General features: G+C 42.1%; 2 protein-coding genes and 1 pseudogene across 3 annotated transcripts; all 3 read right to left on the bottom strand.

The window, feature by feature from the left end:
• Positions 1–139: 139 nt before the first annotated feature.
• dnttip2 (deoxynucleotidyltransferase, terminal, interacting protein 2) lies at positions 140–7196 on the bottom strand. Its single transcript, XM_080032962.1, has 7 exons — positions 7104–7196; positions 3693–5980; positions 2610–2748; positions 2290–2385; positions 2006–2170; positions 1690–1799; positions 140–1316 (listed from the first exon to the last, which is right to left on the bottom strand). Exons 1-7 carry the CDS (start codon positions 7176–7178, stop codon positions 1217–1219), a joined length of 2973 nt encoding a protein of 990 aa, XP_079889088.1. The 5' UTR covers positions 7179–7196; the 3' UTR covers positions 140–1216.
• A 994-nt stretch (positions 7197–8190) lies between these two features.
• On the bottom strand, positions 8191–14734 carry gclm (glutamate-cysteine ligase, modifier subunit). Its single transcript, XM_080032346.1, has 7 exons — positions 14365–14734; positions 13108–13170; positions 11217–11301; positions 10993–11049; positions 10701–10903; positions 10437–10551; positions 8191–10315 (listed from the first exon to the last, which is right to left on the bottom strand). Exons 1-7 carry the CDS (start codon positions 14500–14502, stop codon positions 10146–10148), a joined length of 831 nt encoding a protein of 276 aa, XP_079888472.1. The 5' UTR covers positions 14503–14734; the 3' UTR covers positions 8191–10145.
• Positions 14735–15474: 740 nt separating this feature from the next.
• Positions 15475–18483, bottom strand: LOC307254598 (tubulin alpha-1C chain-like; annotated as a pseudogene). The gene is made up of 2 exons: positions 17927–18483; positions 15475–16165 (listed from the first exon to the last, which is right to left on the bottom strand). The product of its transcript is annotated as a tubulin alpha-1C chain-like (transcript).
• Positions 18484–18686: the final 203 nt, after the last annotated feature.

The following is an 18686-nucleotide window of genomic DNA, read 5'->3' on the forward strand; positions in this document are numbered from 1 at the left end:
ACAAGAAAAAAAGACAAGGAGGAACCAAAATAATCCTTAATCAAAGAGCAGGAGATGCAAAGAAACATAAATTAAGTCGGCCATTTAGAGCCACTGTTGCACTGAAATTACTTGGTAATTGAAAATCAAAAATGTAGAAGTGTTTGTATGTGCTTTTATTAATAAACAAGTCATTATATAATTCAACCATAGGTGCCGGATTACATTAACATGAGTCCATCGCTACTCAGTCTGATTCTGCTGCTCAATAAAAAAACTTTACGGTACATTTTTAAATTCTTACTCAAAGAAATGTATAACGATGTATCATTTACCTTCTGACAGTTGTGATATTCACTGGCCTTTGAACAAACTAAAATGTCTGATTTATCTTCACAGCAGATTGTATTTTAATAACCTATCTCTCTGCTTCAATCTCTTTATTAGCCATGATTTGAGTTTCCATTTATTTAGCCCCGTTTGAAGTTTCAGGGTTTTATTGTCCAAAGAAATATCTTATAAATATGACTTTTACATTGCAACTTGTGTAGAAAACTGAGTTAGCATTTCCTTGTTCATATTAGCAGTAGGGATCATCAAACATTAGCTAAAATTCTATTTAGCTACTGCAGTTGTTTTTCAAAATCACCAATAAAAAGGGGTTAGTTGATCTAACCTCAGCCTAACACTGTATACAACCTGTGAAAACCATGCACTGTATATGGGACACAAGTTGCTGTTATTTGCATTGGTATAAATGACATAAGTCGACATTTCCTCACAAAGCAAAATGTTGCGTGAGGAAGCTGTATTTTCAGAATGTGATTATGTTAAATCAGGAGAATCTTTACAAACCCTGGTGCCAGTCAAAAGAAAGTATTTTATTTTTAATTTGATGCGTGTATTTTTTAGGATGACTATGATTATTGTGCAGCAAAATATTTAGAAAACTAAGGTTGTTTTAATTAAAAATGTATACAAGTAAGTTGTTCATACAAGCATGTGTACAATTTTTCTTGTTACTGTACAAAGAAATGACAGTCAGCGTCTTGTGACACGTAAACTCAGTTCATGTTTAGAGATAATCTGGAATGAGCAGGATTTACTAAATGTTTCAGTCTCAAAAATAATGATTTATACTGCAATCTTCAACAGCAACCCACCTCCTATTGGAGAATTGGTATTATGAGTATGTATGAAAAGGCCACTCAAGAGTCTGTGTTGATCACAATAAAATCTACTTCTTGTGGAATTTCTTCTTTTTGTTGTTGTTCCTCCTGCCGGCTCCTAGTGCTGCTTTCTCTGTCACAATCTGCTGGTACTTCTTTTTGTTATTTCTGGTGATAGAAAAAGAGTAAATCCATTTATATTCCTACACACAAGGTACACTTGACAATACACAAACTCAGTATGAAGAACAATGACATTTTCACATTCATTCTGTCAAATTGTGATGGTAATAGATTTCAAATATGCAACAAACCTGAACACAATAGATATGGTTACATACTACGTACAAAATACACTGCGGCCTATTCTAGATTATTCTGTACATCACTCAAACCTCACCTGACAATATATGGTCTATTTCATTGTGTTTATCACTAGGTGTCACAGGTTCTGATGGTCCACCGATTACACTAACTAATAAATGATATTCAAATAATCTACCAGATAGACAGTCTATGGCTGAAGGCAATTTTTACTTACTGTCTAAACTGAGCATCAGACAGCAGTTCCTCTACCATGGTTCTCTTTCTGTCTTTCTTGGCAATACGGGAATGATAGAAGTCGACTGGGTTGTCCACCACTGTTCCAACCTGTATCAAACACACACACCAACATTTTTGATTATTTAGTTGAACATTACGAGCTTGACACAGAAATCTTTAGTTACGTATCCAAACCACAACTGTTCAATTTGAATGACCATGTTTCTTCAGGAAGAAAATCTGAACATTGTCTCGTCATTGATAATGAAGAGAGTATTTGAGGAGCAGACTATTTGTTGGTTGTTTTTACTGACCTGGAAATATTTAGGAAAGCCATCTCTGTCATTCTTCTTGTAGAACCTCTTGGGATCCATGGAGCCTCTCATCTTCAGGATGTTGAGGTCTCCTTTCAGCTCCTGGGTGATTTCTGGGGCTTTCATATTGAACCAACCATCTCCTGTCGATTTTTCCCTCTCCACCTGGAAGACAGTTATTTAAATTAATAAAAAAAAAACTGCTGAAGCAACTATGAAGCACATACAGTGACACTGCATTTATGACAACTAAATGTATTTGTTAACGACTTCGTGAAACCTACTCTTCGCTTCAACTTGGCAGCTTCTTTGGATTCACTGTATGGTGGCACTGCATCCTTCTTTTCAAAGTCTGGTCCAATCACACTCTTCTTCATCACCTGTGGACAACAACAAAAGATACTTAATGCAAAAGCAAACAAACTCTTATCAACACTCCACCAATCAGACGTAAAAGGCCTAAGTAAAAACATTGGAGAGAATCCATGATAACACCATCTCGGGTGTTATTGGATTTATTTGTCCTTGCATAACTAGAAAGTTCATTACTCATTCTGCATAAAAGAACACTTTCAAAAGGGGTGAAAATCAATCGCCTATTTACCTCATCTTGGATCTTCTTTTCCTTTAGCTTTTGCAGCGAACTGGAGACAGGTTTTGATTTGCTGCCATCAAAATTGATGTATAAACCCCCGAGCTCCTTCAGTCTGATGCCAGGGTCGATGCGGCTGGACATCTCTTTCCTGAAACAAATTGGCGCAGAGAAAATTCCTCAGGAGGAGCAGGCATGTCTCATTTCTGCACACAGTTATAATTACTAACACCAATATTGAGTGTGGCTGTACTGGCTATATCTGCGCAGAAAATAATAATCTGTATAAAAAAGGCCAAACCCAACAATGAATTGATCTTACAAATGGGTAATGTCTGTTAGGCCAACACCTGACATGGCTTAGTCCTCTGTGACAAAGAAAACTTTTGGCGAAAACTATTGAAAACACATAAATGAGACGCATTGTTGCCGTTCCTTCATTGCAATGATCTTGGGAAGAACCTTAGATTTTTTGAGTCAATTCCACGTACATCATCCTCACTAAAGAATTGGGATATACTCCAACAAATTCACTATTTACTGTTGGAGTAAAATTATCTAAAAAAAAAAAAAAAAAAAAACAGCTTTTATGGAATAAATTATTCACTGTGACGTTGCCAGGTATTCAGGAACTCACTGCGAGTCTGCGACATAACATGTTACTTAGTGAGCATAGAGGCGCCGGTAGAAGGATTATGTTATGCTTGCACAAAGCCAGGCTAGCTGTTTCCTTTTTTTACTTTATGCTAAGCTAAGATGCAGTGTAGCTTCATATTTAGCATTAGGGCTGTCACGATTCTCCAAATCCTCCATTTGAATTAATTTTAAGGTAATTTAAGTCCATTACAGTCTAGGTTTATTGTTTGGTCTAGGATACTTGTATGGTCATGATAACTAGATATCAAATTTAAATAATTTATTTTTAATTTGAGTGAAATCATAAAAGGTAACTGCCATTCTGCTACAAAACAGCAGATATGAATCATTAACTCGAGAACATTGACCCTAAATGGGATTTAATGACAATACATTCATTCGTGTGTGTATTCCTAAGGGAACCAACCAATCTGGGGCTGCGACCTATCATATACTCACAAATGAGGATTTCTGCTCGAGAACAGGATGTCTGCATTCTCGTCTTCGTCCCCTTCCTCGTCCACAAACTCCTCATCTTGCTCCTCCTGCTCATCTCCTTCCTTCTCCATGGCTTTGGTCTTGTAGTAGTCTTCATCAGCCTGCTGTCCGGGCCGTGTGTCAATCATAAACAGTCCATCAACTGATGATGATGATGATGCTGCTGCTGCTGCTGCTGCTTCAGACTTACTGGAAGGTCCCGCTCTGTCCTCTGCCCCATAATCCTCTTCTTCAGAAACTTCCCTTTCCTCCTTCCCCTGCTCTTCCTCTTCGGCAGATTCATCTTCATCCTCGCTGCTCTCCAGCAGACTAATTATTTTCCTGTTCTCAACTGTGACGTCATCGGATTGCTGTTCAGGGCGAGACTCTACAGTTATCGTTTGCCGCTGGCTGGATGTCACCTGTATGGACTCAACTTGGAGCTTACTGGAGTCAACCACCTGATGGGCATCTCCACTCAACGTGCTGACTTCCATTTTCTCTTCCCCCTCCTCACAAGGCCTGGTTTCCATGGTAGCACCCTCATTGCCCTGTGGTGGGTGGAGGTCGGCATCGGCTAATTCCGTAGCTTCCTCCTTTTCAACTTGGAGCTCACTGGAGTCAACCACCAGCTGAGCATCTCCACTCAATGTGCTGACTTCCATTTTCTCCTCCTCCTCCTCCTCCTCCTCACAAGGCCTGGTTTCCACGGCAGCATCCTCATTGCCCTGTAGTGGGTGGAAGTCGGCATCGGCTAATTCTACAGCTTCCACCTTCTCCTCTGTGGTTTCAGCAGTCCCCTCACATAATGTTACTGTCATCGATTGGCAAGGCTCCACCGGCTCTGATGCCTCGACTGTTTCCTGCATCTCCTCCATCTCTGAGGTGTCCCCGTGCTTATTCTCAGCACAGGGCTCCTCCTGCTGGTGTCTGACAGCTACTGCAGCTTCAATGACAGCCTCCTCTGATATAAGGGGACACACATTAGAGTCTTCATCTGAAATCACAACAACTCCCTTCTCGAGACTAATTGCATCCGGCCCAACTGATGTGACATCGGCACAATTCACACTTTCTGTCTCTTCCGGTGTGTGTTGGGTCTTGTCGTTGTCCTCCAACAGCGTGCAGTCTGCGTCTTCCTCTCCAATCACTGTGTCCTCCAACATAGAGTCGTTCAATGAAGCCGTTTCCTCCTCCTCCCCTGTGGCTGGCACCAAAGCTTTCTCCAGGACAATGCTTAGGTCTCTGAGTGAATGCCTGGAGGCCCGAGTGCTGCGACTGCTGTTCCCTGAGCCTGCGCGGCTGCTACAGGGGGTCCCTCCTCTGCTTCTTGTGGAGCGAGGGCTGCCCACCGGGGAATGCACGTCAGTCAAGTCAGAGTCCGAGCCCGCGGCTTTTGCACCCGGCGTGGACTGGGACTTCCCAAGTCTACGTGTTGTAATACTACTGTAACTGGGCCCTGACTCAAAGCCTTCAGATTCACAGGACTGGGGCTCGCTGATGTCCGCCGCCGCCTTCGCTCTGGCGGCTCGGGTCACTCTGCTGGGGGAGAGAGAGCCTTCTGAGGTGTCGTCCAGGTGGAGGGGGATGGGACCTGTTCGCCTTCTGGATCTGGTGGATCTGCGGGCGGCGGACTGAGAGACGTTCATTCCAGAGATGATGGACGTGCAGCTGTCAGCGTCTGAGAGCTCAGAGTCCTCGGTTGTTGTTGGTTGTTTGGCAACTGACCTGCTGGTGCGAGTAGTAGGTTTTTTTCTCTGACTTCTGGTGACTCTCTGGGATTCGGACACAGCAGAGCTGCAGGAATCCACCTCTGGTGGCACCGGACCCACCTCCATGTCTCCTGCCTGGTCACTAGCTGTTGGGTCGGAGCTGGCGGGGATGATGGTCTTCCTGCGTGTGCTCCGTGTGCAGCTACTTTGGCTAGCTTGAGATGCAGACACTGCGGAGGAGCAAGAGTCCACCTCGGATATCTCCCCGTCTTCTTGACTTGCCGCACGGGGCTTTCTCGTGCTCCTGCCCCTGGTGCGGGTCAGCGGTGGTTGGGCGTCGGACACGGCAGAGCAGCAGGACTCCAGGTCTGACGTGTCGGCTTCGTGGCAGGAGCCCACAGGTGTGCACGGCTGGTCTGGACTGTGCAGTCGAGACGCCCTGGTACATCTCCTAAGAGAGGAGCCGGGATGGGTAGTCTCCAGCAGTGCATCCTTGGTAGGGGGGCTCTCTGATTGGACAGCAGTCCTCCTTGTTCTTCGACCAGTAGAGGGAGTGGCCTGTGTGGCAGATAGTGACATAGTTAATATTCATAGTAAAGCCAGTTCCACAAAAAGCTTGATCCTTGAATAGGACAAACTGGTGACGAGATTAAAAGACATATTTTCATTGTTTATGAATCTCATGGATTTATTGAACCAACAATGTGCTAGTCCACCTCTCTCAAGCCTTTCTGACTTCCTTCCGCTGCCTCTCACCCTCCTTATGAAGAAGGACAATTATTTTCAAAAAAAATTGGATAACAAATTCTAAATGGGTCACAAATAATTTATTTTAAAACCGCATTACTTCAGTTTTTTCTCGAAACTTTCCTAACGTCATGTATTTGTTAGGGACTTGTTTCAGCCAGCTGCGTATTAACAAACATTTGGTGGTCTAGAGTGAAATGACGAAGTATGTGTGGATGGTAATATCAAAAAAATATCATCCAGTGCTCATTGTTAATTTAATATTCACAGTTAATGGACAACAATGTTCCATGTGAATGCAGCATAAAGCTGAACAAAAACTTTTGGCGTCAGAGACAAAAATCCTTAAGTTGATCAGTTCTGGTCTGGTAGTACGACATCACAGTCTGAGGCAAAGTTATTCAGTGATTTAACAGCAATGATTTTGATCTGAAATTATAGTTTGACATATTCCCTCCCAGTGAAAAGGCAATAGTAACTACTGGATATAAAAGAATGTAACCCACTGTTCAAGAGTTAACTGCTTCGTCTATTCTGTAACAGTTTGGAGTTTGTGGATTATTTTGTGATTTATGCTCCTTCAAAGATTATAAAGTGTGTCCGAGCAGGATGATCTGAAGGCATGTATGATGCATGACAGCTTCTTTCAAATCAGCGCTGATAATTAAATCGGCGACACATATACACACTTGACTTCAGTAAACCTGCTTACGCAATGTGTGGGGTTGTCTTATGTAGTCAATATTTAGTTATACTCGTGTCACAACATCGACACGTTTACAAACTCAGAAAGGACCGTGGTAGTTTCCACGTGAGGTTTGAGCGGCTGCACACGCCGGCTAACAGGCACGTGGCGGCAGGTTTCCTCCAACTTAACCTCCACCCGTTCTGTGAACATTTAAAAGGCTGAAGAGCATATCTCCACCACACGTACCTGGACATCGGAGGACTGCTCTGGGTTTGTTTTACTCGGAGAGTACACGCGTACTCCTCTCCTGGTGGCCACCATCTTGCCTCCTGGCTTGTCTCTCACTTCCGGTGCGAAATGTAGACGCGACCAATCGACAAGCGGAGAAAACATAAAGGCCGAGCAGACGATCGCAGATATCTGAAAATTCAAATTAATTTATTCAAGTTCGAGCTTTTTTCATACTCGAGAGATCATTAAGGGGTGAGCCTAATTTCCAGGGGTCAAGTAAGTTGTAAGAGCAGCAATGCCATACTGTAAAATACTATTAAATGTACTGCATTGAGAATTTTCCTAAAGTACAAATGATAAGAAAAATGAATGCACCTTGAGTATTACTTATTTGACTTTTGACGGCAGTTGGCATCCTTTGAGTTGCATTACTGCCTCCTTCAGTATATTTACTGACATGTCTTCATCTTCTATAATTATTTTTAAATCAGTTGGCATCAGTTTAATATTTCCGGATCACCTTCCTCCCATATACTGTTTCTCCACTTTAATGTGTCTTTTACTTTTCTCGTCCGGCCCTCTAAAGACCATTTATCATGTATTTTCTCTGCATAAATTTAGTGTATAATCCACTGTCTCCCAATCCCCACAATCATCAGTTTCCAATAGGATGTTTTTTCATCAAAAACATTTTACGATTTAGATTGCTCTGTCCAATTCTCATTCTTCCTATATATGTTATTCTCCATGTTGTCGTGTCTGTACTATTTATTGTATTTTTTTAGGTTATTAATGATGATGTGTTCATGTTACACAATCACTTTCGATGGCAATTAATTTGAACAATTCAAAACATAACAATCATACCTAATTTTTATATAGCACTAAACCAAAGCATATTGAAAGTGTCAAACTTCAGTGGAAAAAGTAACTAAGCTCAGAAGCAAATAAAAAGCCTTGCAATATATTCTTTCCCATTAATTTCCCCCCTTTTCAGTCTATTTGCAACACCAAAATTCTTGAGTGCGGTATCGAACATTTACACCGGCCAAAGCTTCTCCAATCTTTTAAATATTTGACACCAATTGTGAAGCTATAAGCATTGGTTTCATACTTTTAATAAAGCCAATTCATGATATACAGATATATGACAATATTAAATATGTTTACAGTACAACATAACTCAGTCTTCATGAGAAACTGGATCCGGTCTGAAAAACAAATAAACATGATTCTTAAATAGAAAACTTCCTCAGTTAACCAATTTTTTTTTACACCTCGCATACAACATAAAGGACATAAACCTGCTATGTATGTCAACATTGCTGTGGTGTCAACCCTCAGATTAATCTCAGGAACATAGGGTGGGTAAACATGTCAATGCATCGTTAAAAACTGCAAAAGGTTAAGAAATAATGCATGATTAAAATCAAGTTGTATATGCTCGGAGTTGTCTGCTTTCCCAGTAAAAGCTTCAGTTTCATAAAATTAACATCTCATACAGTATGTAGCTGGATTTCAACTAGTGCATCACTTTTCTCAATTGGGGAATGCAATTGTCCTATACAGCAGGGAAAAGCAGACATTTTCAGATTTTCTTCCACTTAGACTTTCAAAATATTTTGGAATAATTTTTTTACTGAAAAACAGAATTTCTCTACCGTTTTTCATTACCTACTTGTTTCCTTTCCATTCAGAGTGGTGTATTAAAGGTTAATTCACAGGTGAATATTACAGTGAAGGAAAGGCAGGCATGAGCATAAGAGGAGCAAAAGATCATAGGCACTTCAAAGTCAGAATGAGGTTAGGGGCCCAAGTTTAGCAACCAACATTTTTCATCATTTAAGCAGCCTCTACTGTGTTGATTACCCCCAATGTACTGCTCACGTTGAGAACCACCAATGGTGAAACTCTCACTTCCAGGGCTCACTCACACTAGGCCATCCGTACCGTGCCCAAGTACGTTTGCCCCCTGAAGTCTAGTTTATTTGACCAGTGCGAGTGCTCCGTTCTGTTCATGGTACACTTCCACAACTCTGGCACAGTTGGGAGAGGTGTACTTGGGCTGGCACAAGCACATTTATACACGGTGATCCTGTCATCAATTTATATGAGATTGATGTTGTAGTGGAATGTTTGCTGCAAATTTGGCTGGATCTAAATATTGTCAAACAATTAGATACAAATACGCTCCAAATCCCAAACCCTCGGCATTAAAGATGTGGTGACGTATGGCAAGAAGCATTCGTGCCTGGACCCGGATCTGTAGGAGCAGTGCGAGTGCAGGCCGGGCCTGGCCAGCAGGGGAATAGGGGGGCTTAAGCACGGTACGGATCAACAGGGCCGGGTGTGAGTGCGCCCTCAATCTATTCTCTCAAAACTGACACCGGAGTTGATCTTGCATGTTCATCTCTTATTTTTGAGACTATGGTAATGAACACCTGCATCGGTTAACAGAAAAAAATCATAGATGGGTTGCGTTCCGAATCGCATACTTTCTACTATATAGTATGTAGAAAAAAGATTTAGGATGTCCCGATTCTTGTGGCCAGATTTAGGATGGTTAGAATACCCGGATGGTCTACTTCATGCGGCCAAGATTGTTAGTGTTGAAAAGTGCATCCTATTTGGGCGATTCTGACCCACAATCCAGTGCGCACGTGAAGTGACGTAACATCGACGAAGCCTATAGGTCCATGTTATGAAAACAAACGGGGATGCGACGGATATAAAATCAAGAGGCAAGATCAAGGCGCAATGTTATGATGAAATAAGAGAGAAAAGTATGTCCCAATAGTATGCCTACTGCATCCTAACTAGATTCTTTTTATCGTCAGATGTAGTATGTAGAATAGAAAAAAGAAAGAGTATGCGATTCGGAACGCAACCATGATCAAGATGCAACTTGATCTGTGAGATAAATTGAAGGCCTCAAGAATCATGGTGATTGGCCAGTTACTCAGAGCTGCTGCTTTGCATATTGGGGTTGTGCGCATGTGTGAATGAAAGAGGAGGAAAATGGCTTTGTCCATGTGTGTTCTTCTCTGGTGGAGTGTGCTAGGGGCTGGCCTTTCTCGCGCTGACAAGGTAGCCTTTAGCCTTGATGATGCCCCTGCTCTTGACAATAATGGAATAGCGTAAGACCCACTCCAGCCTCCAGTCAGCGATGTTCAGGTCCTGCATTCCATCCTGCACCGCCTCCTTGAACGTTGCTGCTGACATCAGCTCTGTGGATGGAGACATGAGGCAAGAAAGGACACATTTGAAACTCGAGAAAAAAAAAAGGTACAAAACAGTAAAACTAAACTATTTTAATATTAAAGTGTGGCAAGAAGCCAAGAATTTCACCTTTGGGATCACTGTGTGTGAGCAGCTGGATGTCAAACTCCTTAGCGAAGGCTGTCAGATCAGGAGGCATCACACAGCAGGAGGCCAGGTTGACCTGGTTACTGCTGGGCTTCACCTGGTACAAGAGGAGGTACGTGGGCAAATACTGCTTTTATATGTAGGATGTGTTAATGCAACATAGGAAATGAGTGAAAATGCAGTGTCTGTCTGCCCAGCTTAGAGATGACACAATGTATAGCTCACATACACACATTTCATACACACCTGAGCCCAGTTGTAGAGCTTTTCCAGCAGATCTTTGTCCAGGTCAGAGGTGCCAATGGCGGCAATCTGCTGGCTCCTGACCAGAGCCTCCAGCTCCTCCCAGCCTGGCTGAAGGTGAGACAAACTTAGGCCCTCACTTTCCAGGGGCCCAGGTGGCGCTATGATAACAGAGTCAAGCTGGGACACAGCCAGCGTCTGGCAGGCTAGGGATGAGAGACAAAAGGTTTTAAAGTTATTATTTTGTGTGTAATTCAAAGTGCATGAAAAGTTGTCAAAGAGTCTTAAAGCTCACCCATCTCCACTGCATCTCTGATAGAGGACTGAACCGACTCACACAGGAACAGCTTGACTGTGAAAAATAAAGCCACCATGAACTACTACGGCATTTGTTTTGTAGCATCTGGTAGGTTTGATACCAGTTTGATATTAATTATTACTTATTTGGTTCATTTACTACCACTCAACTAGTATTTACTAACACATTACATTTTTATTCAGCAAGGATGTCATTCTGACCTGAGACCTTCAGCTCCTCCCTCTCTTCAGGTGTGATGGCATCTGTTGCCTGGGGGATGGAGCATTCCAGTGTTTCTGGAAAAACCTACAACACAAGGAATTCACTTTGAGACTCACAAAAAGGTACTTGGATCAGATTGGTATATCATCTGCTAACTCTAACACTGCCCGCACCTAGTAGGCCCCTCACAAAGTGAAAAAGGGGAGCGCTATTTGTCTTTTTTAATGGTTTCTTAGATATTAACTATTACGATCTGGTTTACCAGGGGAAGGAAATATTTTCCCAGAATACTTCCTTTCTTATAATGTACATAAACTACTACTTTTAGTAATGTACTTAGGCTCCTCTGGTGTGGATCTGTATGTTTTGAAGATCTGAATGAGGCAACCAGAGTTAAAGGTTCAGTAAGCGGAATGGTCAAATATTGTGGCTCAATCCATAATGCCTGAGAGCCTTACTGCATTATAGTCATTTATAATTGTTTCACCAGGAACCTGAATGTTGTCTTTGCCTTTACAAAAATGAAGACATTTCCAACATAAATTGATGCCGAAAAGGCACAGATCGGTGGATAAAAATCCACCAGAATGCAGGAAATTAAGTGTGTGACATTAAAAAAAATTTGGGGGGGAGCACCCCCATACACCCCACCTATAATTTGTCCCCCGAAAATGCTATACTTACTTAGATATGTTCTTTTTATTTTACGATTAAAAAGAAGGTATGTCAGTCTGGCCCTTAGTGTGATTATCATATCGTAGAGTAGCCCTTTGTGAAAATGAGTTTGACACCCCTGATATAAGTGATCACTGTATGAATAAAGAGCGATTTAACACTTATATTAACATAAATAAATCGCTTACTTCACATTTAAGTCACTATAGTTTCCCACCAAGTCATGTGAAATAAGATTACAGGTATTACATTAGTAAATGAGTTGCTTTCACAACCATGTCCACTAGATGTTGCTGTACAACTTTATTTCTGCACAACATTGCGCTGCAGGTACTCTGGACTTATTCAGACATGAGACCTACAGTACATGAAAATTGCCATCGGATTTACATAAGGATGTGGATGTTTGACAGGGACATTACCATAATTGGACTTTTCAACTTTACAAAATAAACAAGCTGAAAAACAAAACGCATGTGGGGTTTTTTCTGGTTTGTTTAGCATCTACACACGAAACATGATATGAAGAGAACTCTGGACTCGAACCATTCTCTATATTTGCCTGCAGGGGGATGTGTCTAAAAAGCTTTGTATATACAAGTATTTAAGACCCTTTAGTTCAACTATTAAATCTCCCCTATCCCTGGTTGAGTCCAGTGGTAAAAGCCAAAGCAGATAAGCTGAGCCCAGCAAAACAGCCAGAGTAGGGACGTGTTCAGCAGGAATGGCGGTTCACTACATTTCATCCTGCAGCCTTTGGAATCTCCATCTAAGTCTTAGAACATGTTAGTTTGAAGAAAAATCTTACAACCAATGGGTTTTTATTTGATTTAAACTTTTTAGAAAATCTTTCAATGAATGGAAAGATTGCCTTGAGAGTAAAGTTTCTGTAGTGTACACCCACCCCCCATCGCAACAGACAGTCACACATTTGGAATGGCGCCTTTGGCAGCCAGCACTGCATGAACATTCATCATGACAGCTCCTTTTCAGTAATCCTGGAGGCATCCTTTGATGTTCAACACTAAAGTTATTTTATCTTTTCAAGCGCTGGAATCCTCGGCCAGAAAGAGTAGTTACACTGGTTGGTTATTTCTGTGCAGACATGCAAAACTGGTACAGGAGAGTTTGAATAAGCAGAGCCACCAACAGCTTAAATTGAGAACCAAACAGCACAACATGAAAACATTTTTAAAACTGTGAATGTGTCCCCACCGTGGATGCTGGTTTTGTTGCAGAAAACCAATCGCTGAGTGAGGCTTGAATGCAGTCTTGCAGCTGAAATATAATACAGAAAAGCAGAAAGTTTAAATCAGATATTAATGAAATCAGTTGCACAAACACCAGAATGTTAAAAAAGAAATTCTCTCAAAGTGCAGAACATGGAGATTAGAGGAAAAAGTCAAGTTGAGGTGCTGACGAATGTTTTATTTTGAAACTTTTAACAAAAATATAAAGATGGGGCAAGTAAGTTCAATTACCTTTAACAACAGAATCTGGACAAGTATTTGTTTTTGTGGTAGTGTGCACACAGTCTGATAGATTGAAAGAGAAATTGCTCGGCCCCAGTCATTAATCCAACTTGAATGTTGCAATGAATGAATCTGCACTCTAATATCTCAGTCAAGCCGTATTTTGCTGAATCTGAATTGTCTTTTAAACACAACAATCCCAACAACAAAGAACAACTTCGGCCTATGGTATGGCAGGCACATCTCAGCATTGTCCCCAATTACCAAATATGCTCAGGAGGGAAGTTGCTCTTGATGTTTAGTTACAGAGTGGTGATGTCTCTAAAGTAAACTTGAAAACAAAAAAGTCTGACCCAACCCTTTCAAGGAAAGGCCACCACACCCTTATATATAACTTATGTAAACATCTATGCAGTGCCAAAGTTAAATAATGGATTAGTATGCCTACACACAAATCAGTTCTCCTCTATTCTGATAATGGCATAGGCCCTACTTGTCAAAAGGCCTACAGGTCACTATTTACATCTTATCAGAACTGTTAGGATAGGTCACCTCAGGCTCAGGCACTGGGAAACTGCATTTTGATCGTATCGTGTTGGTGTTCGCATACTTCAAGATGGTTAGAATTTAAAGCACTTTTCCAATAAAGCACCTGCCTACACAAGACGTAGATCACCTGTTTGACATTTCCAGGTTAACAACAGTAACATTACATTTAGCGCGAGCGTTTTAGAACAATCATTCATCGCCGGGTTGTCAGTAAACTTTACAACCCAGCTCAAAGTTTAGTCCGACATAACAGGCCTTGATCGATTTCAATATACATCAGACTTACACACACACAAACACACACAGAGGTGTCCTTTACTGTTTAAATATTTAACCAGGTAGCGGTAAATTGAAGGCTAAGCTAATTAGCTAACAACTACTAACAACGCCGGTGGTGATAAAACTGTCGTGGCTTTTAAATTGAACAGTATGTATTGTATCTTTATCTTACCTCCTCACTGGGAGAGCTCGGACATTTCTTTTTCAGGCGGCTTCGGTTGACTAAGTTCCCGGTGTGCAGCCTGAGAGTCCTCGCGTGGTTCAACAACACCTGCGCCTGAGCGTTCATGTTGGTGTTTGGAGGATCCATGTGGTTAGCTAACAAGTTGCTAATCAGCGTCTGCTACGGCGGTTAGTGACAGCAAGCAAGCGCTTTCCCCGTGTCACTGCTCGCTGTGTCTGCTAACTGAGGAAGAGCTGCTAACAAACACTACTAGCACAACCCACTCGACTGTTAAAAACTATGTTGTCAGGATGACTTGCACTCAGTGCTGCCTGACCTGCAGGTTTGGTGGTTCGCTTAACTGGCTGTTATGGAAGCCGGTCGGGCACGCCCACACGGAGTTGTCGATGACTGCGGTAAAACCTGGTCAGGATCACATGCTGCAACCGGCTACAGCTGTACCATCCAATAGTATCCACGCGCCTGGATCCTAGTACCCCTGGCTGCAGAACGCGGAGTGGGGCGGGGTCTGATATGGGCCAGATCGGATATCCGACATCCATGTATACATCTATAGCGCTGTCTGCTGGAGTCTAAAGAGGCTTCACTCGATAAAAAAATAATAATAACAAAATCTGTTTGATTTTCAGGATAACGATGTGATGTTAAAAGTTCTGTTGGCTGAGTCATGTATCCTACAGAAATTGTATTTAAGCATATTTAACATGATACAAAAAGGCCATCAGTGTTAAAACATAGCCTATTGTAAACCTACTTCACGGACATGTTTAGCAATTTAATCTCCCCGTGGAATTGCCCACTTCACAAGGTAGATGACACCAAGCGTTTTATATGTATGGTATTGAGCTTGGTTTGATCGCATTCTGGAATAGGCTACTTTACAGTGTAATGTGATGATACACAGCAGAAGATCAAAGTATCACAGAAAAAATAATACTGGCTTTTAGAATGAGCGAGGGCTACTGAAACAGAACAATGTTCACTACTCTATTAAATATGCTGTTCTTAAACAGTATTTCTGCCCTATGGAATTACCAAGACACAAGTTGCCTACAGTGCATTAATAAACTTTATTTATAGCAGTTTGGAGATCAATGCCTAATACTCGTCTTCTTCATCTCCCAGACTATCAGCTCCAACCTCCTCATAATCCTTCTCCAGAGCTGCCCTGTCCTCTCTGGCCTCGTTGAACTCTCCATCCTCCATACCCTCACCCACATACCAGTGAACAAAGGCACGCTTAGAGAACATCAGGTCAAACTTGTGGTCAAGCCGAGCCCAGGCCTCTGTAATAGCAGTGGTGTTGCTCAGCATGAACCACAGTGGGTGGCTGGTAGTTGATTCCAACCTTGAAACCAGTGGGGCACCAGTCCACAAACTGGATGGTGCGCTTGCTCTTGATGGTGGCAATGGCAGCATTCACATCTTTGGGCACAACATCACCATGATATAAGAGGCAACATGCCATATATTTGCCATGGCGAGGGTCACATTTCTCCATCTGATTGGCTGGTTCGAAGCAGGCGTTGGTGATGTCTGCCACTGTTAGCTGCTCATGGTAGGCTTCTCAGCAGAGATGACAGGGACATAGGTGGCCAGGGGGAAGTGGATTGGGGAAAAGGCACTAAGTTGGTCTGGAATTCCGTCAGATCAACATTGAGGGCGCCATCAAAACGAAGGGAGGCAGTGACGGAGGATACAATCTGACTCATCAACCTGTTTAGGTTGGTGAAACTGGGACGCTCGATATCGAGGTTTCTACGGCAGATATCATAGACGGCCTCGTTATCTACCATGAACAGTGGCGTGCACAGGTAGACCTGAAGTGGTGCTGAAGCACCTGCCCTTTTCCCCTGGCCCAATCAAGTGCCCTTTTGAAAAAAATTAAAAAAATCTGAAAGTTCTTTTTTTTTTTTTTTTTTTTTTTTTACAGTGTATGTGGCCCATGCCGACATTATCATCTATAAATGCTCAACGATTAAAAACGTTTGACAATAATGCCCCAATATGCCCCCCTTCCTCCTCCTCCGCACACACTTCAACGTGAACGCGCAGAGTGGACACAAACGGAGGCGCGTTGTCGCAGCAGTTCACAGCTGCTGCACACACACACCTACTCCCCGGCCTGCCCTGCCCCACCAGTGAGGTAACACATACATTGAATGGAGTCAAGAGTGTATTGTTTGCCCCCAAAGCCTCAGTTGCCAAGCTATAACTTGCATTTATCTGTCTCTGTTTTAAAGTAGCCTCTATCATGCAGCGCCACACAGCTGAGCATAAATTAGCCGACTGTCCTGTTTAACAAGCTAGCCCAAAAAAAAAATAGATATGACGTGATGAACACAACTAATTTCGGCGGAGTTTGTCACTGTTACAGCATGTGAATCTATCAGTATGCTGAATATTTAGTGTTGTTTAGGTTTACTTTAGGCTATATAATTAACACATGCAGTAATTTATTTGCTAAATGACAAACAGGCAATTCCCAATTGCCTGCAGATAAAGTAGCCTTGTGCCTGGTTGTAATGTAACCAAGCAGTCTTATTTTATATGGTTGGTCTCTTTTTATTTACAAATTGCAATGCCTAGAAAGGAGAGGTTAAAAAGGCAAAAGAAAGGGAGCTACAGCTCTCTGCTCTCCTGGATGAAAGCATCCACCAGCAGCAAGGAGGAAGATGAAGATGAAGGGTCAGAGTCAAGACCAGAGTCATGTTAACTGTCCATTCTTAAGCCTGGTCTTAACTACGCCCATTCTTAAGCCTGGTCTTAACTACGCCCATTCTTAAGCCTGGTCTTAACTACGCCCTACTTAGCAGTTACAACCAGGCTTAGTTAAGACCAGTTGGTGCACCAGGGCCTTTTAAAGCTCAGATTTTAATGTTGAACTGTTCCTCAAATGTTATTGAAATGCTGTCCACACATTTTATTTTAACTACGCAAAGTGGGTTGGTGGTACTAAATCATGAAGCTATATAAGCTAATTATATTATTTTGTCCCAACCATAAGTTATTTCTATGTTACCAGACTTGCAGTAATCTTGTATTTACCTTAGTAGGATATTATTAGTACGGAGATCAGGGGCCTAACGAAGACTTCAAAGAGATAATTCGGGATAAGGGATTATTTAAAAAAATCCGAAACTGACTGTTTTTTTTTCAAACATGTACATTTTTTCTTTCTGCTTTTTGGTAATTCTGTGTCTCCAAATTATTCCAGAAAATAGTATTAAATAGCCCACATTGACACAGGTGATTTAGCCTTAGCTTTCTTCTCAACGTGCACCTGATTGATGAATTTTACTTTAAAAGGTTAAAAATTTTCTTCCGGGGGAGCATTCCCCCTGACCCCCCTAGAAGGTCCAGGGTCCCAAACACAGTCTCCCAAATTCCTTTGAGAAACACTATGTGTGGCCGGGTATTAAAAGTCATTAGGCCAGGGGGGGATATTGTACAAGTACCCTTAAAATGATTTGGTCATTCATCGATAGAATATATTGTGCGCTTTTTTTTGCAATGAGCACCTGCCCCCCAAAATGTCTGTGCACGCCACTGACCATGAAGGCACAGTCAGAGTGCTCCAGGGTGGTGTGGGTGGTCAGGATGGAGTTGTAGGGCTCCACCACAGCGCTGAACATCTGAGGAGCTGGGTAGACTGAGAACTTAAGCTTGGACTTCTTGCCGTAGTCCACAGTCAAACACTCCATCAGCAGGGAGGTAAAACCAGAGCCGGTTCCACCTCCAAAGCTGTGGAAAATCAGGAAGCCATGATCACAGATATGCCAAACGGTTAGGTCATTCATTTTAAGAGATGTTCAACCTCATTACTTGAGAAATTGACTATATGAAATCAAATTAAACTACATCATCTATATTTAATTTGAATTTACCAATGACAGTGGGCTCCAGGTCCACAAAAATTGCTCTGGGGACATATTTTCCGGCTCCAGTCTCACTGAAGAAGGTGTTGAAGGAATCGTCTCCTGCACGCGTCTTGTCACTGGGCATCTGTCCGTCCGGCTGGATCCCATGTTCCAGGCAGTAAAGCTCCCAGCAGGCATTACCAATCTGGACACCAGCCTGACCAACATGCACGGAGATACACTCACGCTGTGGAAAGCAAAAACACTTTTTACACAGGACTCTTTTCTACAGAGCTTTGACTTTGCTTTATTAATCACATAAGGAAATATAAACACCTTAATGTCATTTACATCCTCACCATGTTTGCTGAAACTTAAGTTTGAAGGAGGTTGGGATTAGGTATGAACAGACTCAATTATCTCTCACAGCTCCAGCATAAAAATAATTAT

The sequence above is a fragment of the Ammodytes marinus genome (assembly GCF_949987685.1).
Source record: "Ammodytes marinus genome assembly, chromosome: 8".
In the NCBI taxonomy this organism is placed as follows: Eukaryota; Metazoa; Chordata; class Actinopteri; order Uranoscopiformes; family Ammodytidae; genus Ammodytes; species Ammodytes marinus.